The sequence below is a fragment of the Pleuronectes platessa genome, chromosome 15, assembly GCF_947347685.1.
Source record: "Pleuronectes platessa chromosome 15, fPlePla1.1, whole genome shotgun sequence".
Classification (NCBI taxonomy): Eukaryota; Metazoa; Chordata; class Actinopteri; order Pleuronectiformes; family Pleuronectidae; genus Pleuronectes; species Pleuronectes platessa.
The window spans coordinates 11,151,611-11,178,023 of NC_070640.1; the positions used below are offsets into that span (position 1 = coordinate 11,151,611).

Genomic DNA, 26,413 nt, shown 5'->3' on the forward strand with positions numbered 1-26,413 from the left:
GCTCACTTTTCAGTTTGGCTTCAAGAGTCACAACTGGAATTTCCTTAACATGACCTGTACACTGAAGAGATTAATTACCTGAAGAATGACATTTGGCAATGTGCCATTTATTTTATACTCTGAGAACCAAACTGAAGTGGAGCAGGCATTTAATTTCTGTTGATCTTTTCTTGAACGTATCCTTGACAAATGCTATTTTTCCACAGAAGGGACTCAAATTACAGTTTGATAGTGAGACTAAAATGTGATAAAAGGTGAAACAGTATATTGAGATGATTGACACATGGACGTCTGGGCATGTTCTCCCCTACCTCAGAAGATAAGACAGCAGAACAAGCTTTATTTCTTATTTATATATTCAATAACTGTATTTTTTACCTTGGCAAATGTGATATGTAACTATGGCTTTTTAATACAGGAACACTACTTGTTAAAATGTTTATGATGTGCGACACAACCAAATGTTAAAATTAAAATGATGAAAATAAATGATTCCATTAAGTCAACTTTCCAAAACCCATTTATTACCAAAGAAACACTAGGAGCACATCTGGGGACACTTTGCTGCTTCTGGATATACAGTATTGGCAGTTTTTAAATTATTGTAAAAGAGGAAGCCTTGGTTTTTAACCTAAGTAGAAAATTTTGATTATTGTTTAATAATCATGAATCAGACAGGAGAGCACTTTACTGCTGTACAACACACAGAGCTCAGAGTCAGTCAGTAGAGACAGAGCAGCTATTTTTCTCTATCTGAACAATAATGACTGTAAACAGGTCAAAAGAGGTTTGGGTAGAATCTCAAACCCTCGACAGAGTCATCTCTACACAGGTGGCCCATCTTCTCAGCCAGCAGCAACCTGGAGATGAGGGAGTACAGAGGAGGACACAAAGACATGGAGATTAAGACGCTGGAATACAATTCAATTAATAAAATAAATATACAATAGGAGATAACGTACCGTTCCTTAGACAGAAGAACAGAGAGACCCAAGAGTTTTGCAAACTCCTCAGCTGTCAACGAACCTTTATCTGACACCTGTCGAAGAGCAAGGGAGGAGAAGAACATAAACTCATATACAGTACATTCATAAACATGTGTATATGTAAGGGTTTGACTGGGTTGACGTCAGTATAATGTTTGCAACAGGGAAAGCTTACGTTGTCCAGTGCAGAGGCGATCATTTCCTCTTCGCTGTGAGACTGCAGCTGGACCACCATCACACCACTGTCAAACACACGCAGCCTAACAGAGAAGACAAGACGGATGAAGGAGAGTGTGTGAAGTGTGTGTAAGAGAAAGAGAGAGAGAGAGAGAGAGAGGGAGGCAGTAGAGAGCAGTTCAACCGTTTTAATGTGATCTTTTATTAAGCTAAAATGCAACCATGTGGGCACTAGTAGAAAGATAGCAGGGAACCAGGCCAGTGTTTCTTTTTGAAACCCTAGGAAGTGACAGGAAATGACAGCTGCAGAGGGCTGGACACCACTTCCAACAACAGGAAGCCAGGCAGGAAGAGCCTGGTCTGTGTGAAGAGGGCGTCTACCCTGCCCCATATTCCTTTATTAAACAGTAAAACACATATCCTTGTCTATACAACCACAGGGGAATACAGTACAGAGACAAACACAACTCTTACTCACCTCAGAGGGAGCTTCAACGACTCAAACATCTTGCAGGCGTTGACCAAATCTTCTGGAGATAAAAGCTACGGAAATGTGGAAAACAACCTCAGTGACAGACATTTTTGTGTACCATGAATCTATGGACACCAGAGTTGAGTTGTGTTATCAGTTCAGCTAGAATCAACATGCAGGGACACGCAACTGCATAAATTGTTTCATGTTGTGTGTGTATGTGAGCGTTACCTCCATCCCTCGAGCACGGTTGACGAGACAGTACACCTCAGTGAGAGCCATCATTCCCCCACGCTCCTGAAGGAGAAGGGAGAGAAATGAGAATAAGAAAAATTATTTAAAAGTAGCGTTTGATCTCAGCCTGTGTTGAGGTGAACTGCACAACATGAAAAGATTCACACCAACCTCTAGAGGGGCTTGTAGCATATCTCCCAGTTGCTTAGCCAGCTGCAGGTGGTAATGTGTGCCCGATCCATGTGTTTCCCTGGTGACAGGGTTAGCTATACCCATGCTGAGTAGGTAAGACTTAAACCGGATTGTCTGCAAAGCACAACACAACCGTTAATAAGAAGGAAACCAAACTGTGGATATTTAAGTGTAAAGACTGTTTGGTGTAACAGCTTGATGCGATTGGACTCTTTTGTATAATAAAGAGTGCATTTACACTCGGGGACAGAAAGTGAAGTCAATTCATATGTGCATGAAACCTGTATTGTTCTGATCCAGCAGTGGTTGCAAAAACAAGTGTTTCAATAGAAGTCTATGAGAAAATAACTGTACTCTTATTGGTCTCAAACATTAGTTTCAAGTCAATTCAAAACATCAGGATTTCTCCTTCCGTTTCTTCTTCTTATTGTAATTTTGTTGATGTAAGATGCATTTATTCGTCCCAAACACATGCACAGTCATGCAAAGGCACACTCATGCAGGTAGGGAAATTTAATCTCTGCTTTTGACCCATCTGGTGCAGTACACACAGAGCAGTGAGCAGCTGGATGTACGGCGCTCGGGGAGCAGATGTTGGGGGAGTAAGGTGCCTTGCTCAGGGGCACTAGACAGGGTAGGGAGACTCTTGGATTTTTGAACAGATCAATCGAGGTTCGTCTTTTGTTGTCTCTCCGTGGAGTCGAACCAGAGACGAACCAGAGACCTTCTCTGCCCATAGTCCAAGTTTCTGCCACTAGACCACTGCCTCTCCACAGTTACATGTGGTATCTTTTGCACCACTGTCCTGGTAGAGGGAACCCTCACTTATGGACCCCTCTAAGGTTTCTGATTTCCTCATGTAGGGTAGTTACAAGCGATCTCTACTGTCCCCATGTTTCTGCTTCTCACCCATACTGGTCAAGTTCTTACCTCATCTTCTGTTATGTCTCCCTGCTTGTCTTTAATCTTGTTGGCTATAGACCTGGACAACTCCACCATCTCTTTGGCCTGTTAGTAAGGAATACACAATCGTTCAGCACATCCCAATGCATAGCAAAGTATAGCATAAACAAGTTTAGAGTATAAGTGTCATTAGATACAAATGTAAGACGTTAATTATTATTTCATAAAACACCAACTACAGGAAAATGAGGACATGTAAAGAAAAGCTTTCTTTACCTTCACCATCAGCTTACTGAGGTCCTCAAAGGCCTGAAAAACAGAGACTTAATAAGTAGGGCTCAAAATTATCCTTAATTAGATAAACCACAAAACTTCATGGTTTCAGATACAATTTAAATATCATTCCAAAGCATCCACACCCCTAAACCGACTGAAGATAAAACTGAACATTCTTCCATGTTCACAAAACACACTTGTTTATACATTTTATGTCACTAAATATATAGGATTTATATTTAATTTATTCATAAACCAAACATACATAGCGGGTGTATCAACACATAACTTCATGGTTGCCTGATGAGTGTCTCAGCTGCTGTGGTCAGGTTAATTTCCAATGGTAACATTTATTTAATGGCAGAGAAAACTGATGTATACATTCACAGAATTTTCACAAAGTGAACCACTCTGTTCTCGTAGTGTATTCACAATTAGAATATGGCCTCAAACAAAACTTCCGCTTGGAGATTTCAAGACAAGGATAGAATGACACAGTTTAATGAACTCTACAATTCCCATTCTGACACATTTGTTGGTAATTCAGTATTTTTGGTCCATAGTACCTCCGAAATGTTTTTGTCTTGTTCTTTCCTCTTCTCCTCTATCTTCCTCTCGATGCCAACAATCCCCACCGCACGTGTCTTTCCTGTCTACATGACCACAAAGGAAAGAAAAACACACACAGTGAGGCACACTGGGAACTGATAAGTTGGAAAGACAAACAGTGAGGAGGGAGAATATCATGGTCAACTGCTGTTGCGGTGCATAAATCAGTTTAGGTAGGTTTGATTTTGTGGCATTTTAATCAAAAACAACAAGATTAATGTAATCTCATTTGGAGATTCAGGACCTAATGCAAGTAAACATATTTAATAAAGACTATTTGATTATGTAAAGCACAGTCCAACAAATGAGGGATGCTAAACATAGTTTCACATAAAATTTGAAAAATTCCTAAAATAGTCATCACATAGTAAAACCAAAAAATAAAGGGACAACACTGCCATCCTGTGGATCATCATTAGAATTGACTTCAGTCCGTTTAGTGGCAGTTTGGTTGGTAGAGTTCCTCCTATGGTGTGAAAATAACTCACACCACCTTCTGGTTTTTAAAAATCACCAGGACTTTAAACCAGTGAGAAAAATGAGATTTTGTTCAGATGAGGAGGTTTGTCTGTTCAGCTTCTGACCTGAGAACCTGTTCCTGTGGGGATGGGTTGTGACACTGGTGTATTCTCCCATCTCCTCTGAGTCATCTCTTCTGTTAGCCTCCTGTTAAACTGCAAGCCAATAAAACCATGTCGTTGGTTTCAGGTAAAACATTTCATACAAACATGGTCTATTCTAAAGAATTGATGCAAAAAAGTGAAAACAAAAAGCTATTTTTGCTCCTTGTGTGAACAGGATTACCTCAATCTGCCCATGTTCTTTGAACGACAGCTTGATGTAGGGATATTTGCTGTGTTGGTAGGGACCTGGCTCCTTGTTGGCAGGTGCTGGATGCAGGTGAATGACTATTTTTGCACTGCAGAATAAGAGAAACCAACAGTAAAGTAATCGTCTTCTTCTTGTAGCCTCAATTTTTGTTGCTGTGGTTGTTATCAGAAGTGAAAATACACAGTTGAACTTTCACAAAAAAGTCCTCATATCATCTTTTTGGATCATTTCACTGCATATCATCGTCTAAATGTTGCTATCACCTTTTCTCATACATATCACGTACATAACGCATGACCAAAGTTCCATACTTTATATATAATTACATGCAAATATTTGAGCATATTTTACAAAGGCTGTTTATTTGTTAAGTGAAAAGAAGTAGCAGAAAACTGTCCTTGTGAACACACAGTCCTTCATTAAATTGAGGAACAGGAACATTTAGCTAATTATTGGCTACAAAACAGGACAGGCGATGAAAAGTTATTAAACTGCTACCAGCTTTAACTCTCTGCTCAGAATGCTCATCAGGAAGGAGAGAACGGAAGGGAATTGTACCTGCAACCTTATCAGAGAAGTCAGGGGGTTGTGTTTAATAAACAAGATCTGGAAAAGCCAGAAGTGTTTAGCTAACAAACTGTAAGCCCCTGACTTCGATGGTAAGGTAAAGCTAGAACTTAGCTCTCAAATGTGTGTTTGGAGCTTAATATGAGAAGCATTTGATGGAAAGAAATCTTTTCCGTCTGTGTTAATTGCAGGTTAGAATATTCATATTTGGGGTTTTGTGGCAGACAGTGACGCAGGAAACATGGTTAGTGGAAAGTATTGATTCTGCTAAATATATTCAAATGTCCTGCAGCGATTCAACAGAGTGCAAATGAAAGAGGAAGCCTTCTGCAACAAGACAGTGATCCAAACTCGGAGAAGAGGCTGGTAAGGCGAGGGGTATTCAGCTGCAACATGCTACTTCGCCACTAGTTGTCACTAAATTCTACACACTGAACCTTTAAGAGAACCATGATTACTGACCTCTTTCCTATTCCTGCAGCCTGCTCCTCGAATAAGAGGATCTGTGACAGGGGCATGGCTATGCAGCATTCCTGAGAGAAACACGAAAATACATGAGAGTCATAACACAAACCTGTGAACACTTGTACTTGTACTCAAACGATTGGTGCAGTAAATATTGTGAGTAATTATGCTTGCTGCTGCCATACATGATTTTTAACATCCCTCCAGATCAGCCGGTGGGTGCTCAACAGGGCAACTCCAACGTCCAGCTTCGCCTGGAACAATGACAGAAAAAAAGACATGACGTGATTATTTGCTTGAATAAAGTTTGACTGAGGCTACATGTTGTGTTATATTCACCACATACTACACATTAAAGCACCTAGGGTCATCGTTCATTACTGCTGTACTATTCAACTGTCTTTGTTTGAGCTTTTACTACAAGTTTTAGCTGCTGTGTCGTTGTGTCAAGCCAGAAACTTTGCTAACAGAGAGGAAACCTGCACCTTATCGTCGCCGTCATACAGTCTCACGCCTCGTTGTTGGATCACTAAAGTTTCGTTTATTTCCAAAAGCCCGTTTGACCAAAAAAAACGATCCATTTCAGCTCCCTGAACAATTTATTCTTTATTTTACTCCGCCGCCGAGACTCATTTTATGTTTACTTCTGGTATCCTGTCCAAAGCTGGCCTGACCCTGCCGGAATGGAAACACAAAAATATATACTGTGAGTTAATGTCAAATAAAATACTCAATTTCTAAAACTATAAATAACCGATATTTTCTTATTATATCACATAATGCAAGTGTATAATTTGTTTTAAACATAAAATACAACAATTGTATTTTGTGTATTTTTCTGAGAAGCTACCTAAGAGGGGGTCCTTCTCGGTGTTGACGTTACTAGCGCCAGCTGTCAGAGGAAGCTAGCCTCAGTGCTATCTTTGCTAGCGATTTCGCCTTTAGATTTGAATGAAATTTATACATTTCCCGTCCCCGTTGTTCCTATTTCCGACTTTAGATACAAACTAAGATCGGGTACAAAGATGTGCGAATATTCAATTGATTCCCAGCGTCTCGTGTGGTTTTGTTGAGCGCTGTTCAGAACCGCGGTAGCTGCAGCTAGTTGTTAGCTTGTTGTTAGCTGCGGCCAGATTCGCTGCAGACTGCTCCTCCGGTTTGGAAGTCATTGTTCACAGGCGGAAAAGTTCTTCGGAAAAGAATTGGAAAGATCATGCAATTTTGTTATGCTGCAAATCGTGTAGAGCGAATATTTATTGGGTTAAATTATTGTTTGAATGCATTATGAATTGATCAGTACCACTGGATATATAACACAGTATTTAGAGTCGAAGTCTTCCGGATGCATTTTATCTTCGATAACTATAAATATTGTGTTGTAGAAAGTATATTTACCAAGTGAGTGGTGGAGTAAGTGTTCATAGTCACAGAGGCGTTTGTTTAAGTTAACAATCATGGATAAAAAGTCGTTTGACATCGTTTTGGATGAGATAAAAAAGGTAAAAATAGTAAATGATATGTTCGATTAAATATTTGAAACCGTTTCCACTCAACAGGATTTGATTGTTCTCCATCTTTTGTTTCAGTGCGTCCTGACCGATCAACGCATCAAGGCCATAGAGCAGGTGCACGGGTATTTCTCCAGTGAGCAGGTAATTGTTGAAAAAAGCAACACTGTTATTTATCCTTTAACACATTAGATAGACAAGGTTCCCACGTCGCACAGGTCATATATGTATATGTAAAAAAAAGAATCTTCGGGAATACAACAATTAGCTGACTTATATTATAATCAATGCTGCATATGGATAGATGGTAAATACATAGAGCTCACAATATATGATGTTTGACCCTGTGTGTATAACTTTAATTCTCCTGCTAGGTCCGACTTTAAAGAGAAAAGTTGTGTCCGAGCATCTTTAATAGATATCAACTCTCTATAATACTTTATATTGTTTCTATGTGAGAGCAATGCAGCTCCAGTGTTACTCTATGTCTCAACACTGTCTGGATCATTGCAGGTGATGGAGATTCTGAAGTACTTCTCATGGGCCGAACCTCAGATCAAAGCAGTTAAAGCTCTGCAGCATGTAAGTAACATGCGATTTCAATTATTGGGGTTTAAAATGGTTTGCATCAGTAATTCCTTTTATATTAACTTTGTGCTGAAACAGTTATCCTTTCTGTGTGTGAAATTTTCACCACTCAGTGTCATTGGAATGCCTTAAAGTGTTGGTTAAGCATGTTTCTCCTTCTTTTAGAAAATGGTTGCAATTCCTACAACCAAAGTAGCAAATATCCTGAATTGCTTCACCTTCTCGAAGGACAGACTGATTGTACTGGAACTGATAGCTTTGTGAGTAGATTTTGGAGAAATATAAGCACATGAAATTTTATTACACATCCCGGTTTCATCCAGTTTGGTTCATTTATTGATTATTTGAAAGTTTTGGGGTCTCTGTTCCTTTACAGGAATATTTCAGATGCTCAGAATTATCGTCCTGTGGAGGATTTGTTTCGCATACACCTGTCTGAGAAGAAACGAGCTCGCAGGATATTGGAACAAGTAAGTTCTACTTTCCAAAGTAATTCACGCAACGTTTTTATGTGTTCTATAAAGTTTGCATTGAAAGCAATAAATGTATCTATGCATGTGTAACCAATTGACCCCATCATAAAAGAATAAAATAATGGAAATGAAATCAGAAAATAATACGTCTGTCTCATTAGGTGTGTAAGGTTGGCTGTAAGGCTCCTGTAGCCATGATCTCCTCCTGTGGTATGATACCCGGGAATCCATACCCTAAAGGTCGACCCAGCCTGGTCACTGGCACGTTCCCTGTAAGTATGTGCGGAGCTTGACACTGAGGTTTCCTGAATGCATTCTACTCCTGAGCATTAGGATTGTATGTACTGTATATTAGATATGAGCTAAACATCACCAACTCACAACAGATGTAGATTTTATTATCTCTTTGTTAATGTTGGTCCTTATGTCACCTGTTCCTTCTCCATGTCTCGGCATATTGGCAAACTTCAGAATACTAATAACAAAGTGGACTTGCAGGGGAAAAAGCTAATTAATGGTTGATATTTCACTCTGAATTCTGTATACCAGTGCTTGGTTTTGTAATTTTTTTCAGGCAATTTGCAAAGTTGTAAAATAAAATGTTCGTTATGCAACATTTGCAACCAGACAAGAAAAATAAGTGTTTTGTTTTCGTTCACAGGGAATCCCTCCGGCAAAAAAAGAAGGAGAGAAGAAAGATGATGCCTCTAACAGCATAGATGGGAAAGGAATTGCTTCTCGGATAATTGGACCTTTCAAGCCTGTAAGTACTTGAAAGGGCGTCACTGAAGGGGAGAATGTAATAGTGCCATGATGTAATTGTGCCCTGACACCCGTAAGTCTCATGACTGAGTGACAAGACATCATATGAGTACATTACTTAGACGTGATATCCTACATATCAAGCCTCATTATATAAGCTTCTGATAGACCACAGTTAAAGTGCTAAATGAGGCTGTAAAGAGCATAATGGAAACACAAATAAATTCTGTACAGCAGTAATGTGATATGAACTGGAAGACATTGACATCTGGATATAAAGCATGACTGTGAATATTTACAAATCTTATTTAACAGCTTTTAAATGGCAGAAATGTCTCAACTGCTGCCTTTAAAAGCGACACTGCAACTATAGCAGTAGTTACTGACATACTTTGAGAAACATTAAATATCATGATTATACAGAATTGCTGATGGGCGAATTGTTTTATATCTTAATGTCTTTTCTTTTTTAGTTCCCTTCAACTTACAACCCTCATCGGCCTGTGCCCTACCCTATACCACCGTGCCGACCCCATGCTACCATCGCACCTAGTAAGAAACAACCCACTTCCACACCCTGCCCTGCCTTCTTCTGCCCTGTATAACTGGTCAATATTAAAAAGTACACATCTTAAAGATACTAAACTCTAAGCTAACAGAGGATTAATAATCTGCTTTGAGTGGCCTTAAATTGTCAGGCATGTTTTATCACTGCCATCTGGGATTGGTTGAGGTGAGGTAGGTAGTGGGTCGAGTTGTATTTAAGCCTTGCATTTGCGTATGTGTGTCTGTGCGAGTGTGTTTGTGGTGGACACTGTTAATATTTACAACTGCTACTCAGGTGTGTACAACAACGCAGGCCTTGTGTCTGTGGGAGGGGTTATAACAGCCAGCGTGGCCCCTCCCCCCTACAACTTCACCCACAAAGTAGCAGGTATGATTTGATGGAAGCGAGTGTGTGCGCTCATGCCTGCGTGTGGCAGCAAATAGGCTAATAGGCTTCCTGGCATGCTGCTTACCTGCGCCTCTCCAGTTGACCGCCTTTATCAGGTGAAGAATGTGCTTCTCACTTATGCTGGAGTAACATTGAGTGACCAGAAAAATCAAGCCCCCTACATTGTACAGATTTTCAATACAGCTGCTGTGAATCAGCTTCAGTGCTGTTGGAGATATATTGATTCAATGTAAGGGGAATTTTTGAGTTGGGTAATGTTGGATTACATTGCGCTATATATATATATATATATATATATATATATATATAGATCCAATACACCTGCATTTCTGTTGTATTTAATATGCACTGTATTCTTTCTCTTTCCTTTTGTAGTTGAGTTGGAGAGTAGGACATTACAAATAAATATTAGTCACAACAAAAAGAAGGCTCTTTTATATCTTGCAGATGTTTCTGTTTTCTGGTCAGTCAGTGTAAGACTTTGTCTTGGGTGATTTGTGAGGATGCATCTTTGGTTCCCTGGTTTGGGATCGGCTTCAAACTAATTTCAATAATCATTTTTTTTATTCCCTGGAATCATGCATCGCTTGGGATAACTCAGTTTTTTAACGCAGCGCTTTGTCAGTTTTCAAAATCGGAATACGTCTTTTAGGGCCTTTGGGGAGACGTTAGGTCATAAGCTCAACAGTGACTGTAGTTTCATTAAACCAAGATGTCCAGTGTGAAATGTGATGGAAGACATAATATGACATTAAATATATAAAGTATCTGATCATTTCCCCAAAGGTAAAAAGGAGACATATTCCAATGTTGAAAATTGTTTGAAGTTTCATGTAATAAGTTGCACGCAGGGATGCTCTCTGGCCATTCCTCTTTGCTCTGATTCTTCTTTCATTTTTGTGAATGAGTTGCTTCTTTTGCAATAGTTTGTTGGGCTTTAACTTTTTCTGCCACTGTCTTTGAATGTTTTGTTTTCATTTAACAATAGCACTACACATGTTTTATACTGTTCAACTTTAAAAACAATTTTTTTTCTCAGTTGAATCTCACATTCAGATAATAGTAGTCACTATTTTAGATTATCTTTCTAACCAAATCTGATCTCCTTCTACTTCCAGGTTATGCCAAACCAGGCAATCCACAGCACACCACACCTGGAGTCAACAGTGGACCCCTCCTCATCCCTCATGGGTCCACGCCTTCCACACCAGTCCCACCACAGGCCTCTGCTGCTCAGCAGCCTCCTACAACCCCCATCACACCGGTTTTCCCTGGCATGGTTCCCTCTCACAACCCCAATGCCCCCTCTCCCTCTCCGTCCCCTTCTCCATCCCCATCCGTCATTAGAGCAGGGCCACAGACACCCAGTGGTCACACTACACCTACACCCTCATCTGTTATTAAAGCCCACACCCCATCTGGCACTCCTTGTGGAACTCCTGTCCACTTCTCTTCTTCCCCCTACCATGCTCTTTCTCGACCAGGCACCCCTGCCAACTCTCGTGGCGGCCCAGACCCCCTGACTCAGACGAACTCCATGGGTCCAAATCATCACAAGATTTTTCATCAGTCCACAGATCACCAGTCAGGACTCCCCTTCTCTGGCATACAGCAACAAGCAGGTAACCCATCTGGGTCAGTGATAAGAAGTTACACCCCTTCTGGACCACAATCTCTTATTCCTGGATCATCCAATCCTATAATTCCAAACTGTTCCACCCCAGGCCCAAAACCCTCTCCAGCTCATTCTGCACAAGCTCAAGCTGCCATGGCTATGGCTGGATCATTGAACAGACACCACGGGGGTAGCAGCAGTGGCAGTAACAGTCCTGTGCACTCTGCTTTCAAGGGCACCTCTCGTTCTGGCACGCCGTCTCTTAGCTCTATGATGGTCCCTGGTTCAGCACAGCATGCACTGGCACGTTCTTTGGGTCTGTCACACCCATCAGGTTCCCCTCAAGTCTCTCTCCCTAGTCCTGTTGCTATCACCGGCCTCCAAGCTCTGTCCTCCAGTCAAGCTGGCGCTCATTACCCGGGCCTGTCCCCTTTCTCCTCCCTTTCTTCTGCTCTCCCTCCTTCCAACATGGCTGCCTCTATGTCAGCAATGCCCCCCAATAGTAACATTTCTAACCACCCACCAACCTCCATCTTCCCTGGCTTGGTTACCAACGCTGCCTCCAGTGTAGCCTCCCCTTTCGGTCTAGGCCTCACCTCTGCCCCTTCTATATTCCAAGGCCTTCCGCCTGGCCCCGGCCCCGCTGGCTACCCTGGACTGGGTGTGTCAGGGGGGCACGGTGCTGGGAGTCCCGTATTGTCTTCATTCATGGGACTTCCAGGCGCAACACCATCTTCAGTAGCATCAGTGGCGCCACTCCAGGCGGCAGCAGCAGCAGCAGCAGCAGCGGCGGCGGCAGCAGCAGCTGGGGTTCCATCGTCATCACCAGTTTTACCTGGATTTGCATCAGCCTTCAGCTCCAGTTTCCAGCCTGGGTATGTCAGACACGGTCTTTTGATGGGCAGTCACTGAGAGATCTGTCTAGTATACAGAACCATGTCATATGGATAATTTTAAATAACATTATGATTACCTGTAGAATTTCTACTGGACTAATATTCAATTCACAGACGTCCTTTTATGCCAGTTAGCCATGACCTAAAGCCCATACCGTCTCTAGTAATGTTATATCACGATAGGTCAAAAGTTAGAATAGGGTCTGTGCTAATTATAGCATGTGACATTGATTTTCCAAACAGCATCGTAAATCGGGGCAAGTGATTTTTCCACTTTGGGTTGTATGTGACAAGTGGAAAGACTGCACCTGCAAAGTGTAAAGTGCACTTGTTCTACCGTTGTGCAATGTTTGGGTTAGACTTTGGCTTGTGTTTTCTTGAAGAGTTGGTTTCCATGTAATAATCTAGTTATATTGTTAAAGAGGAAGTGTTTCAGGCTCAAGACTCACATTATGTTGCCATTTCCGCAATTAAAAAGCTGTCTTATCTTGGAAGAGTAATTATATTAACCAGTGCTAATGCTAATTCATGGGGGATTGCCAAATTTAAAGTAAAGCAAAATAATAATGTAAAATAAAAACACTTACATAATATATATACATGCCAACAATATGCACCTAAAGGTTATAATGTTGCAACTTCTGTTATAAGATTCAGGAAGAGGTATCCACATTTGTATGAAATAAACATATCACAGATAGTTATAGATTGTACATAATACTCAAACCATTAGCAGAGATTGAAGAGGTTCTGGTTGGTAAAAATAACCATGCTTGCAAAAACGTTTTTCTTTGAAGAATAACAAAAATAGTTTTCATTGAAACTGTACTTATGGTTAATTATATATATTAGTATACTCTAGCCAGTCAGTGAATGTTAGGTGTGTCCCAGGGACTATTTGTGTTCTCATTGCTAAAAGAGGTCACATGAGTCCCAGACTACTGCTTTGATCTCAAGTGGATATGTCCACTTGTGATCGGATGACTCAAGATGGATCTTAGTACCCGGTGTGAACAGGGTCTGAAAGAAGTTTTTGTGTGCATTCTAGGTTGGGCAGTGGACTCCAGCCTCCAGGAAGCAGTGGATTCCCCAGCTTGTTGTCCTTCCCTGGTGTACCAGGCTTCTCTCCCTCTGGCTCCCCTGCCACGCTTGGTGGCCTCCACAACCAGGCCATGCAGTCGGCCTTGATGCAGGTAAAAATGCACATGGTGTCGAAGGGCCCTATTTGATACATTACATAGACTTGCATTAATTCGCTGGAGACTTTGACGAACCATATATCTGCTACTTGTTTAACCGTAACCCTTATTGTAACCTTACGCTAACTCTAATCATGAACTTAAAACTAAAGCACTTTTCAGACGGCAGCTCTGGACATGTTCTGGAGTTTGTCTTTCACATAGGAAGAACGCAGCAGGAGATTCAGAGTTGTGAGTCTTCGAGTGTTGGAAAGAAAAATCATTTGAGATCACACAATGTCCGGAGAAACTGACTCAGACATTTGCACTCTGACAAACAGCCTCTCGTTGAAATGTCAGGAGGGCCAGTCACAAAATGTATTAATTTTCCCAAGACATACAGGGCACACCCACCCAAGTATTTGAATGTCAGTTTGATAAAGCTTCACTTTTACAAAGGTTCTTCTCTTCATTGGTCTTGTTCCAGGCTCATCCTTCGTCTGGTTTAGAGGGCTTTCCTCCTCAGCCCAACAGTTTCAACTACCCTCCAGGCCCAGGAAACCCCTTCCCCCTCCAGCCAGGTCTGCACCCCCAGCTGGGCTGGCAGTAAAACCCACCACTCACTTTGGAACTGGATTAGACTTACATGCTGACCTACACTGTTTTATGTTTTTGCCTTGAACCCTACCGAGCAGTTGACGAAAGATAAAGAGTGTTTCAATACTATGTGTGTCAGAGCCAGAATGAGTTTACTGCAACCAGGAACACTACCTTGAAATCAGTTGAGATAGTGTACAGGGGAGAGAAGGTTTATTTGTTACTTTATTCATAGTGAACAGTTGTAAATATCAGTTGCCAAAGTTGTTTTTAGGTTTTGACATGTAGACTGTGACTGGTTTTAACATTAGCTGGACTTGGCTGTTTTTAATGAAGATTATCACCTTTTATTAGTGAATAATGAATTCTAGGAAGAAATGAAAATTGTAAATGATATGTAATGACTTCACATGTAGTATTTTATGTTCATCTAAGTAGAGAAAACATATGATACAGATACAGAGAACCCTGAATTGAATATTGTATTATTACATTAACTCTTATGCTGACTTGTGTCACATTTTAAATAGGGAACACCATGACTATTTGAAGCCCTTGTTTTGTGTCAAAGCCGGGAGTATTGTGTACAAAACCTGCATTTGGCAGCTCCGCTCATGTGTTATTTTCAGTGAACACTCACTTGTGGCTTTCTGCAGTTTACTGTGAATCTTTTTTTTTTTAATATGTTTACAAAGTTTTTCTTTTGACAGATCTAACAGTAATAGAGGTGTTGTTACAGGATATGACCAGACATACTGTATGCAGAGATCACTGAAAACATCTGGAAGTATTTGTAGAACGATATGTGGAACTGAGAATTTACAGTATAATGACTGCATTCCTCAGTAATTCTTCGCAAATGAATACTGTAATTTTTTAATCCACTGTACACCTCAGTACTCCAACTCACTGAGGTTCACACGAAAAGTGATATTTTCTGTGGTTACATTGTGTTGTTTTGTTTTCTCTTTGTGTTTCCTGTTTTTATTAATTTGTCAGTAAACTGCTGGTTGCTGGAGTTGGTGTCCTCTCCTTTCTATGTCATGCCATAAAACTTCATTGCTGTCAGGCTCATATACTGTAAGTTAAATAAGTTAAATGTAACTAAGTCACATCTAAAAAGTCACAGTCGTGCAGATAAAACCTTTATAACTATGTGATAAAAGGTCATTATCATAAACAAACAGCATAATGGGCACATAATGATTCTTAAGCAAAGAAAAGGTCCAGGTTTGCGGTCAGGGACTTAACTTACATGATAGTTGCAGGCAGCTTCTAAAAGGAAAAGACAATTTAACTGCACTCGAGACTAAAAACACGATACGTCTTTTAATATGTGTACAGTATACTACAAGACTATCACATCACTAAATGCTTGATTGATTCAAAATGTTACCATCCTATAATAAAATAAAGTTTAAGTGTTGGAGATTAAATCTCATGTATGATTAAACAAAGTACTATGAAAATAAGGACAAGCTCACTGCAACAAAAAAACAAATCACACCTCTGCCTTCCAGTGAAACCTGCATGAAAACCACAGCTTCCGCAGATTTGATCTGTGTCTCACGCAACATGGAGAGAAACCAGAAGAGAAGGCTGCTGAACAATAACTGACACACAGTTGCAGCAGTGAATAGGAAAATTACGCTATTCAAAATCTTGATATTTACATAACCTTGCATTGAAAGTAGATGTATATGTGAGTGCTCTAGTTGCTGCTTATCTTGAGTGTCCATGACCACTAATGCACCGGTGATGCCATGCGTCATGTGTCAATGAGTCATGAGATCTGAGTAGAAAATCGTTCATCTAAAAAAAATACCATGACAGGGATACAATGAATTATAAACCAATGAAATTAACACCTGCAGCACATTTTATATTTTATTATTATAAACTGTCTTTATAATCTTTGAAACTATCTTTGAAAATGTAACTAAATTTAATTTCAAAACTCTACTCATTGCTAGTAATTACCGATTTCATGTTGTGTTGCTTATTGTTAGATATTGTCAATTTCTGCACCAGCACAGTTGAACACAACCTTTGCAGTAATGCAAATGTTTATTTCTGTATTGATTCTGTGTTTATTTCAAAGAGTATTAGAATATTTAAATATAAGTATATGTTTGATATAAAAAGGTAATATAATACTAAATAATCTCTCTTAAAGCAACCTATTTGTTAAAAAGTTGAATCCCCCATACCCAAGTCCTTTATCGTCTTTATTTGTTCTTTTCCTTCATTCTCTCCATACTCTTTAATTATGTCTTTTAAAGTTTTACATTCGATTTAAGCAGAAATCATGAAAAACCATTTGTGAGTTTTTCTGTGTTAAATAAGCCCAGGTGAAGATCAACTGATTGTTTGAACAGTTCCTCATTTTAACAGGAAGTGAAATGAGAGAAAGTAAAATGACAACATGTTCGGGAAATCAGTTAAAAAAACAGGAAGGGCCTTTATGCAGGCTAGCCATTGGGAGTCGTGAAAAAGCAGGTTTGATAATAAATGTAATATTACAGTGTTTATATTACAGTGTTTTAAACATGTGAGTAGGTTTTATTTTGGATTTCCCATGATTCCCACCTGAAACGTGTGTTTAAACACAACTCTTAGGTTATACCCTGACCTGTTGGCAACAGTATGATGGTACTTTGTCGATGATCAACTCAGAGTAGATAGCCACACCTACTTGCTTTTCTCTGAGCGACATTATATTGCTGCATTACAGCTTTAAAAGGCAGGGTGACTCCTTCCTCATTAGCTACACTCCGACAAACCCTCTCCACACACACTTCCCCACTCAGTTCCCTCACAACACATGGAAATGGAGGACCAGATGGAAAGCCAGAAGAGAAGAGGAATTAGCCAAGAAGACTTGATCTGTAAGAAAAAACCCTTTTTTCCTTGCTTTTTCTTTTTCTCCTGAGCTGTTATTTTACATTGAACTTTTTGTTGAAAAGTAAAAATTGTGTTAAAATTGAATTAATATCAAAAACTAGGTTTTTAGAGGCTTAGGTCAACTTTTTGTTTAACCCTGAGCAACAGGTTGAATGAGCATTGAGTCATTAAGAGGTCAGTTAAGTGTCTTACATCAGCCACCATAGGTTGTGTGGGAGCTCACCTGTGTAGGTGGAAGGCAGCCAGAGCGACCAGAGCAGAGTAAACCTGCATCGTCATAGAGACAGTAATCACATGTCACCAAGATAAGGAGTCCCTTAAGCATGTGACTTTGAGTGTTTGTGTGCGTGTCTCCTGTCATTTGTGTTAGTGTGTTTGTGTGTGTGTTTGTGTATCCATGCTCTGTGAGGTCTCAAGGAATAGGAGGACTGAGGCTTTCGTGCAAATGTTCCTTAATTTGTTCCCTAAACTGTTTGATTTAATATGAGAGTTTTGTTCACATCTAATGTTTTTTCCACGTCTTTGTTTTGGCCAACCTGCTGGACAGGATCATGTTGCATGGCTGGCTGTGTACACATCATTTACATTTACTTTCAATCAGGGGACACAATACATAAAGATGGTGAACCAATAATGATAACGATTATTTGTGAATCTGAATGAAAGTTTTCCATTCGACCATACATCAGATTTTGGCGAGTTTTTAAAAATTGAAATAATACACACAGATGTAACGGCGGTCGGCACATCATTCTCATGACTCCTCACGCTCCTCTCTCAATCAGTGCCACTAAATGTTCCAGATCATGTGCAAAAGTGGAAGTGAATTGCAAAGCTGTCAAAGGGCAACAGTGTTCCCTTTAAGATCAGTGCAACTGTTATATTTCCACTATTTTGTTAACCGGAAACAGGGTTCTTGTGGTCTGGACAAGAAAGATGTTTTGAAATTCATAAAGGAAATGAAAGTAGGACAGATGCAATTCAGCTGCTGCCTTTTGCAAACAGGAAATATATATTTGTTTTGGTCTGTACTGGCAGTGTAATACGGCTGCGTACTCAGGTGAAATCAAATGTCAGTGTGAAGAGGAGAAACTGAATAACAGTTATTCACAGACCTTTCCCTCAGCCAAAGACTCCTTTTATTACCAAAGTAGAAAAAGGGCTCTGTAGGATCATGCTGAATGAGTAAACATTTTACTGTTTGCTCTGCGTGTGAGTCTCTGTGAGCTTCTTTGTGTGTTAACTGCCTGTGTATTTGCGTGTCTCCCGGTGGCTTCACATTACACATGCAGTCCCTCAAAACTGGTTTCTGATCCCTGACCCTCTCTCTTCTCTCTCCTCCTCCAGCTGAGCGGACAGGCACCCTGGGATGCATTGGTTGGTTCATTGTCATCCTCTCTGGCATGTTCACCCTTCTTCTCTTCCCCTTCACCGTCTGGTTTTGCCTGAAGGTGAGTGAACTCAGTAAATGACCACAGTCGGATGAAGAGAGCAAATCCCCGTTTAAATGTGAACGTGAGCTGAGCTCGTGTTGTGTTGTTTGTTGGTGTGTCACAGATCGTTCAGGAGTATGAACGTGCCGTCATCTTCAGGCTGGGCCGCATCACAGACAGGAAGGCTAAAGGACCAGGTACAGAAACAGCTGTGATTTCTATATAACTAACTCTCCATAGGGGATATGATTAGTGATATGCAGCAAACAGAAATAATATTAACTCCTATTTTCCACAGGCATCTTTTTTGTTTTGCCGTGCACTGATTCCTTTGTGAAGGTGGATCTACGAACAATCTCATTTGACATCCCACCACAAGAGGTAGGGCTGGTGCAGACAACAACACAGAACTGCCTGTCAGTGTGTGTGTGTGTGTGTGTGTGTGTAAGTGTGATGTCCCAATTAAACAGTGGGACGTATTTAAGAGGAGAGATGACAAAAGCTGTGCAATACAACGGATAAAACGCAGTGTAAATCAAACTTGACAGGTCTCACACATCAAGCTATTAATTTGACCCCCCCCCCCTCATCTACAAACAAGCCGCTGAAGTAACACGTTCTTTTATAAAAGGGGGCTGTCGCAGGCAAACATCTCTCAGCCCATTTGAGTGAAAGCTCGGCAGCAAACAAATAGTCCTTCTGCTTATTTCTAAGACGTTGTCAAAAAAATGCAAATGGTTCATATTTCTTGAACGTAATAGAACCATAACTGAATTTTCTCAAGTCTTAACAATCTGAACAGATGAACCTAAAAGTTGATCAAAAGAGGACGATGGTAATCATAACACAAAGATTTCTTCTGTGGGGCAAACCACTGGGTTTTTAAAACACAAGGACTGCTCTCTGATATTTTCCTTCTCAGCTCCAGAATGATGGGAACTTCACTGAAACACAACATATAGATCAACATACTAAGTTACTTCAACCCAAAATCCCATTAAATCTTTACTGTTCATTTCAACTCATTTCAATTTAATTTGATTTGTATAGCATCAAATCGTCCCTCTTGTTGGATCTTAAAATCCAAACACTCAGACAGACCTTCACACACTTGGGATAAGAACACTTCAATAATGACATCAAATGTCAATATTTAAACAAAAGACAAGCTCAAACATAAAGTGAAACTAGGAATGACACTTGGTTCATTAGGGATTGAATACAAATTGTAATATATGATTGATCACCAAAAGATAAATGATTGAGAATGTGTTACTTATCTACGCAATTAAAGCAACACAAGTACACTTATTAAACTCTGTACTCTACTATCATTTGCTCTCTGATTACTAGAAATCACACTGTAAAAGATATCATCAAAAGCATCATGGATTTATCTCCTTCGTCTTCTCCGAAAGATAATCTACATTTTCCTTCACACTGCTAACTAACAAAGAAATGCAGATGACAACATAGCCTCCATGGTGGAGGTATAACCTCAGGCTGTGAACACACACAGAAACTGTCCTGTATTTTCTATTCCAGATCTTGACCAAGGACTCAGTTACAGTTAGCGTGGATGGAGTTGTGTACTTCCGGGTCAAAGACCCCATCGCCTCCGTGGCCAACGTGTCGAACGCTGACTTTTCCACCCGTCTGCTGGCACAGACCACCCTCAGAAATGTTCTGGGGACGAAGAACCTGTCAGAGGTCTTGTCTGACCGTGAGATCATCGCTCACACCATGCAGGTACAGAAAACCGGACCTGTTTCAAGATAGGGAGCAAAGCTCAGATTCAGGTATAACCTCCGTCTCTTTTTGCAGTCCAGCCTGGATGAAGCCACAGACCCCTGGGGCATCAAGGTGGAGCGTGTGGAGATTAAAGATGTAAAGCTGCCAGTTCAGCTGCAGAGAGCCATGGCTGCTGAGGCAGAGGCAACACGAGAGGCCAGAGCCAAGGTCAGGACATGTGCCATGATACATGGAGGCCAAACGAACAAACAATGGGCCCTCTTAGTTGGAATTATGTGAAGAAACTTTTCATCCTAATGTGTCCTCCTTGCGCTACCTACAGGTGATTTCAGCAGAGGGTGAGATGAATGCATCGCGTGCCCTGAAGGAGGCGTCCCTCGTGATCGCAGAGTCTCCGTCAGCGCTGCAGCTTCGCTACCTGCAGACTCTCAGCACCATCGCAGCAGAGAAGAACTCCACCATCATCTTCCCTCTGCCCATGGACATGATTTCACACTTCATGCGGAAGTGATTTCTCCGAGATGATTCAATCTGCTGGTCCTCGATCGATATTGTTGAGTCACTGACTCCAGCTGCGAGTAGTAGCTGCCAAGTTAAAGCTGTTATCAAATGGTCAAATTTTATTTGTAACTGATCATGAAAACACATTTATGGTTTTTATAGTCAAGCTGTGACGACGCCGAGCCTGCTCACCTATGTGATCTGGATTAAATACAGAGTATTCAGCATAGTTTACATGTCTTTTTTTAATGAAAATGTACATTTCATTAAATTATATAATAAATACTGTGTCTATATTATACAGTATGATGTGATGTTAATCAACTGCAAAATGTAACAATGCAAATAAATTGAATAACCTGTCTTTGTCTCTCCGTCTGCCGTTTACTTGACATCAGATCCATTTCTAAGTTAGTGGTGGTGTTTCTAACAGTGGTGGAGGAAGCACTGAAACATTCTCTGGACGTGAAAAACGAAGTAATCGTCAAAAATGCACTAAGTAAAATAACCAGATTAACTTTTTTTATTTGAGAAGAAATGATGCAAGTACTTGATTTAAAATATACTTTAAAACTAAAAGTAATCATTTACTGTGGCCACTGTGTATTAATGCATGAATATTACACTGAAGATAACTAAATTACTAAAGAATGCTTCAGGTGATGCTTCTGAAAACACTTATATTGATTATTTGCAAGGGTATTGTTTTTATTTGGTTACCATCAGATATATATCAACTCTGATTGGATCAGTGGACCAGTTCCCTTCTCGTTATTGATTACTTAAAAAATATAAAAACAGAAAACACCCTCAGAAAATACAGATATTTACTGTAGTGGAGTAAAAGTGAAAAACACCTAAAGATAAATCTACTTAAGTAAAGTCCAGATACATATAAAAGTTACTTAAGTACAGTAACAAAGTAAATATACAGTATTGCACCACTGGTTGCTGAGGAGCCGGGAGAGTTTCATGAATCGGTGGGTGGTCAGCTGCAGGTAACATTTATTTGACATGAGTTGGTCCAGTGATGAAGTGGTGATCAGGATTTAACAAATGAAAGGAATTGAAAACATGAAAGATTAGAAGAATTCGTAAAAATGAACGAAACATGAACACAAATATTCAGTCATGTAAAAAGCTTTATACACACAGTATTTGTTGTGTTTTGTGGAGTCTTGAAGCTGAATATTATTGTTGGATATGAATGAAAGAAGACAAAAAAATGGCTGGTTGAACTGATGTCATCTGAAACTAGACTTTGACACCAGTCCTGAACACACACTATTGCATGTGCTGTTATCTAACACCCACACTTCAGATTATATATGTTGAAGTCAAACACCTGAACAAGAGAAAGGCAAGGCAGGGTTTATCCTTAAATGACACCTCACATTCATTTTCTTAAATATTTTTAATACTGTGTTCTCCCCCAGAAAGTACAAATAAAATCACCAACATACTGTGAGTACATTACATGTCAAAGTATCTCATTCCTCGTCCTCTGTGCCTCCTACCGCTTCGCTACATTGTTAACATGTCGACCGTCACAAATGCAGGGAGGTAAAAGAAGAGCGAGGGAGAGCGAGAAACAGAGAAGACAGAAGAAACATGCTTCTATTACTTTGTTGGTGCACTAAGACGCAAATCAGGTTGTAAATGTATTTACATTCAAACGATACAATCAGTACCTGAACAAACTCAGCATATGTTGTTGTAATCCTCAAGGGGTAATTGTATATAGTTTACGTGGTGCTGAAGGTTGACAAGCTATGGAAACATTTGCTAAAACAACATATATATATATTAACATGGGTGCTGAGACGTTGGATAAATTACCCATGATTCTTGAGGGGAGGCTCAACCAAGTGCTACATATTAAATGCTACAGTGGTCGGACGAGAGGCCCTTCAGTATGAAACAAAATCAGACGAGTGACTTTCTAAAAAACGCAGTCATTACATTGCTGACATTCAGAGTGAGACGCAAATGTCCACAGGACACATTGAAGGGTCGTTACAATACCAGGACACCGTTGGAAAATCTGAGTCAATTCAGAGGTGAAATATTAATCTGAAATGAATTATTATCCTTAATTCTCTCATTTGTAAAGACTAGATTTGAAGCATCCTTGTAGACTGTGTTTATGTTTTTGACCTGAAGTGACCTTTCTAGGTGAAGTACAATCCTAAACATCTGACAACAAGGAGTGGTGTATTCTTATAACTACTCGTTACACAAAGACATTCTCTAAATCGTCAGTGTCGGTACAAAGACACTGAGAATTGAGATACGTTTCTCAAATCATTCGCTGTCCTAGACATTCTTTTATTTAAGAGCGTTTTAACCCTGTGTATTTATCGTACAAAAAATCTTGAAGATCGATGAAAAGAACATTTTAGTTTTACGTTTTCATGACGATCAAAAGTGCTGGTATAAGCAATTTAAAGATCAACTTAGAAGTCTTCTACGGACAATTCTGTCAACCCAGAGAAATTCCTCTACATGCTGGTAAAAGTTTACATTTACTCAGCCTGTAACTGAACCGAAAAACTGACCAGTGGGGCTGCAAGGAGTTTCAAGGCCTCGGGCAGACCTCCATATTGCCCCCCCCCATGCATCTACTTAACAATATTACATTAGTCACTAAGTGTAACCCATGCTCCCATTAGAATTATTTTAGCAGACTAACCCTCCTCCCTCCTCATCGGCCATGTGTATTTACAGCGGATCATTTTCATGTCAACCAAACAGTTTTAGATTTGCGTGCTAACATATGAGTCACTGAGATCACATGTGACACTATAATATTGTCAGAGTTGACTTCTTAAAAGCTAGATGAGACATTAGGACCCTGAGGGTAAGTTAGTCTATAGAGTATAGTACAAGGAGGCAGCTATAACATACTGTATGTTATAAAATTATTCTCAGTTTTGTATACACCAAAGCTTGGTTTCTCTGTTGTATATCATATAAGTGGAAAATCATCCCGGCAAATATCTTGTGTATAATGTTCTGTAGGGAAGCTATACAAAAGAAAATAATTGAAAGTATTTCTAATCTAAATTTAGAAAATAATTCCCTGAACGATATATTCTTGCACCACAAGAATGCAGTGCAGTTTGCAAAAGTTTTCCAACAAAACATTCCAAGATTGACATGGGAGGACGTGTTAACCATGGGTTATGAGGAAGTTGATAAAGGTTCAGAAAGGCCTACGCTATTCTAATACGTCACAGAGGTAAACAGAGGGTTAACCTGTATTTCTTTTTTTTAAATGTACATAGCTTATAGAGTCATAACATATCATAACACAGTCCCCTGAACATCACTTGTGAAAAATGTGTCCTATCTCTCATAGGTGATATCTTCAGAGGTACAAACACAGTTAATTTCCTTCACGCCTCAAGCTTAATAAATAGACGGCTCACAGCAATAATAAAGTTCACGTTAAGACTGGAAGACTTTCACAGGACATGCTTGCTTAAAGTAGCAATATACATGTAAGAAAAAAAAAAGATATAAACATCACATTATAAAGAAATCCACAACAAGCTTTAACTTAGTCTTTCCTTCGCTGGGTTCCCCATTCGCTTTGAGCTCTTCAGTACTTGTGTGTTGTTGTTCAGACTGCACATTCCCACAGAGGTCAATATAAAATGGCAGGTGTATCATTTTTACAAGTTGACCTGAGGGATCATGAAAAGTGAAGAGTAGCTCATGTAGGAAGACCTGACAAGGTTTTAAGAGACTTTGAATGCAAAGTTGCATGTGTTTTGCAGGTAAAATGGCTGGGGTTCCAAGGAGTGTGAGTCCCACACGTGTAAAATATCAGCACTAAACTAATTACAAAATGTTAAATACACCTCGAGGAGGCTGAGAGATATTATCCACTCAGATTTACAAACCAATTCTTTACGTAAAGTCCTTCATGAAGTAAAATGTTGCTTGTTCTCTGCTGGTGAGACGGCAGGACCAAGTATAAGGCGCTTTGTTGGGGATTTTTCCAAATGAAAAACAGAGTTTGTGACGCAGAATTACAATTCATCATTCAACAGAACCGACTCTGAGACACTAATCCCAAAGAGAAGGAATACATCTTCTCTTACAAAGGATGTGGCCATGCTTCTAGCACCCTTCCCTGTTGTGTTAAGGTCTTAAGAGTGTGCTACTTTCCCTCTGTTTCTGTCTATGTGGGACTCGTGACTATCCATGCAGGATTTAATACTATCTGCATCACTATCATACAGTATATACAGTCCAAACTCCAGGACTCTGTGTTAATAAATGGTGGGACAAAGGACTGAGCTGCATTACTGGCATCATTTTTTCTACTAACGTTAATATACATGTTCTCTGTGTATAACATCAATGCCTGACAGATTGATGCTGCCTGTACAATCTGTCCAGGTTGACCTGTAAAGACTGGGGATCACATTCTGTCTTTTTGTCCAACATGTACTAAAACTCCATTCACATTCAGAAAGAGAGGAGGAGAATGAAAGGAATGAAAGAGGAGAAAGACGGGAGCTTATCTTGCAGCTAAGTTGCAGCGGTTGGCCGACCCTCTGTGTGTGGGCGTGGCTGGGCCCGGGGAGTAATTTTGATTGCTCGCTGCCCTGTGAGTGGGTGTGGCTGGTCCTGGGGAGAGGTTTTGATTGGTGGTGACCCTGTGGGCAGGGGAGGAGTATTGAACTAGCTTGGGACAGCCGTGACAGTGGGTGGGGGAGTCGCACCCTGCTACAGGTGAGGAGGAAAAGAATTGGGATGAGGGGACAGGGGAGGTAGAGAAGGAGCGGTGCAGTGGGGAGGAGGCGGGGGACATCAGGGGACTGGTCTGGAGGCGCCACAGGAGCTCCTCGTTGTTCATGCTCAGACGCTTCTTCTCTGTGCTCTCCTTCTCGACAGAGTCATGGAGGTTGGCGTTTTCCTCTGATAGTTGCCTGCAGAGAAGACAGCACAGTGGAAGCTAATGTTAGAATATTAGATGATAGAGATGACAGTGTTAAGTAGAATGACACTCAGTAGAGCCGGGCCAGAATTTTCTTCCGGGTTTGGTTAAAGTTATTTAGTTTTTGTAGAATCACGCTGACAAACCACCCAGCAAACCAACCAACCAACCAACCAACCAACCAACCAAATAACCAACCAACCAACCAACCAATCAGGCAAACAAGCAACCACACACCCACTCACTCACCCAATCAATCAACCAACCAACCACCCAACCATCCAACCAAACAACCACCCAGACGCCCAACTAACCAATCAGCCAACCAACCAACCAACCAACCATCCAACCAACCATCCAACCAAACAACCACCCAGACACCCAACTAACCAATCAGCCAATCAATCAATCAACCAACCAACCAACCATCCAACCAAACAACCACCCAGACACCCAACTAACCAATCAGCCAATCAATCAACCAACCAACCAACCAACCAACCACACAGCCAACCTACCAACCAACCAACTAACCAACCAACCAACCAATAAGGCAAACAAGCAACAAAATCATCCACTCACCAAATC

The 26,413-nt window shown here is 40.4% G+C and overlaps 4 protein-coding genes across 5 annotated transcripts in view; 2 read left to right on the top strand and 2 right to left on the bottom strand.

Moving 5' to 3' along the window:
• Positions 1-502: 502 nt before the first annotated feature.
• vps36 (vacuolar protein sorting 36 homolog) lies at positions 503-6,384 on the bottom strand. The gene is made up of 14 exons (XM_053441073.1): positions 6,198-6,384; positions 5,898-5,966; positions 5,710-5,780; positions 4,654-4,768; positions 4,434-4,523; positions 3,807-3,893; positions 3,241-3,273; positions 2,992-3,069; positions 2,041-2,175; positions 1,867-1,932; positions 1,642-1,706; positions 1,162-1,246; positions 963-1,039; positions 503-860 (listed from the first exon to the last, which is right to left on the bottom strand). The coding sequence occupies exons 1-14, from the start codon at positions 6,291-6,293 to the stop codon at positions 779-781; spliced, it is 1,149 nt and encodes a 382-aa protein (XP_053297048.1). The 5' UTR covers positions 6,294-6,384; the 3' UTR covers positions 503-778.
• Positions 6,385-6,586: 202 nt separating this feature from the next.
• proser1 (proline and serine rich 1) lies at positions 6,587-15,302 on the top strand. Of its 2 annotated transcripts, XM_053441790.1 has the most exons (12): positions 6,587-7,211; positions 7,299-7,364; positions 7,734-7,802; positions 7,974-8,068; positions 8,185-8,278; positions 8,443-8,553; positions 8,943-9,044; positions 9,517-9,595; positions 9,885-9,977; positions 11,117-12,488; positions 13,558-13,702; positions 14,175-15,302. In XM_053441790.1, the coding sequence occupies exons 1-12, from the start codon at positions 7,167-7,169 to the stop codon at positions 14,295-14,297; spliced, it is 2,394 nt and encodes a 797-aa protein (XP_053297765.1). In that variant the 5' UTR covers positions 6,587-7,166; the 3' UTR covers positions 14,298-15,302. The 2 variants fall into 2 exon arrangements, with proteins under 2 accessions (XP_053297765.1, XP_053297766.1); XM_053441791.1 differs by lacking the exon at positions 9,885-9,977.
• Positions 15,303-17,011: 1,709 nt separating this feature from the next.
• Positions 17,012-21,237, top strand: stoml3b (stomatin (EPB72)-like 3b). The gene is made up of 7 exons (XM_053441196.1): positions 17,012-17,172; positions 18,536-18,639; positions 18,746-18,818; positions 18,920-19,002; positions 20,167-20,370; positions 20,446-20,580; positions 20,696-21,237. The coding sequence occupies exons 1-7, from the start codon at positions 17,109-17,111 to the stop codon at positions 20,882-20,884; spliced, it is 852 nt and encodes a 283-aa protein (XP_053297171.1). The 5' UTR covers positions 17,012-17,108; the 3' UTR covers positions 20,885-21,237.
• A 4,168-nt stretch (positions 21,238-25,405) lies between these two features.
• The window catches only part of mtus2a (microtubule associated tumor suppressor candidate 2a), a 34,287-nt gene continuing 33,279 nt past the window's right edge, over positions 25,406-26,413 (bottom strand). Inside the window, exon 15 of the mRNA XM_053442074.1 lies at positions 25,406-25,817. Coding sequence (XP_053298049.1) covers positions 25,406-25,817 — 412 coding nt within the window. The remainder of the gene's footprint in view (positions 25,818-26,413) is intronic.

Coding starts and splice junctions, on each gene's coding strand:
- vps36 (XM_053441073.1), bottom strand. CDS start 6,293: ATGGATCGTTTTTTTTGGTCAAACGGGCTTTTGGAAATAAACGAAACT. Junction 4,769..5,709: donor GCTGCAGGAATAGGAAAGAG/GTCAGTAATCAT, acceptor CTTATTCTGCAG/TGCAAAAATAGTCATTCACC. Junction 3,070..3,240: donor TCAGTAAGCTGATGGTGAAG/GTAAAGAAAGCT, acceptor CCTTACTAACAG/GCCAAAGAGATGGTGGAGTT.
- proser1 (XM_053441790.1), top strand. CDS start 7,167: ATGGATAAAAAGTCGTTTGACATCGTTTTGGATGAGATAAAAAAG. Junction 7,365..7,733: donor GGTATTTCTCCAGTGAGCAG/GTAATTGTTGAA, acceptor GGATCATTGCAG/GTGATGGAGATTCTGAAGTA. Junction 7,803..7,973: donor CAGTTAAAGCTCTGCAGCAT/GTAAGTAACATG, acceptor TCCTTCTTTTAG/AAAATGGTTGCAATTCCTAC.
- stoml3b (XM_053441196.1), top strand. CDS start 17,109: ATGGAAATGGAGGACCAGATGGAAAGCCAGAAGAGAAGAGGAATTAGC. Junction 17,173..18,535: donor TAGCCAAGAAGACTTGATCT/GTAAGAAAAAAC, acceptor CTCCTCCTCCAG/CTGAGCGGACAGGCACCCTG. Junction 19,003..20,166: donor TTGACATCCCACCACAAGAG/GTAGGGCTGGTG, acceptor TTTCTATTCCAG/ATCTTGACCAAGGACTCAGT.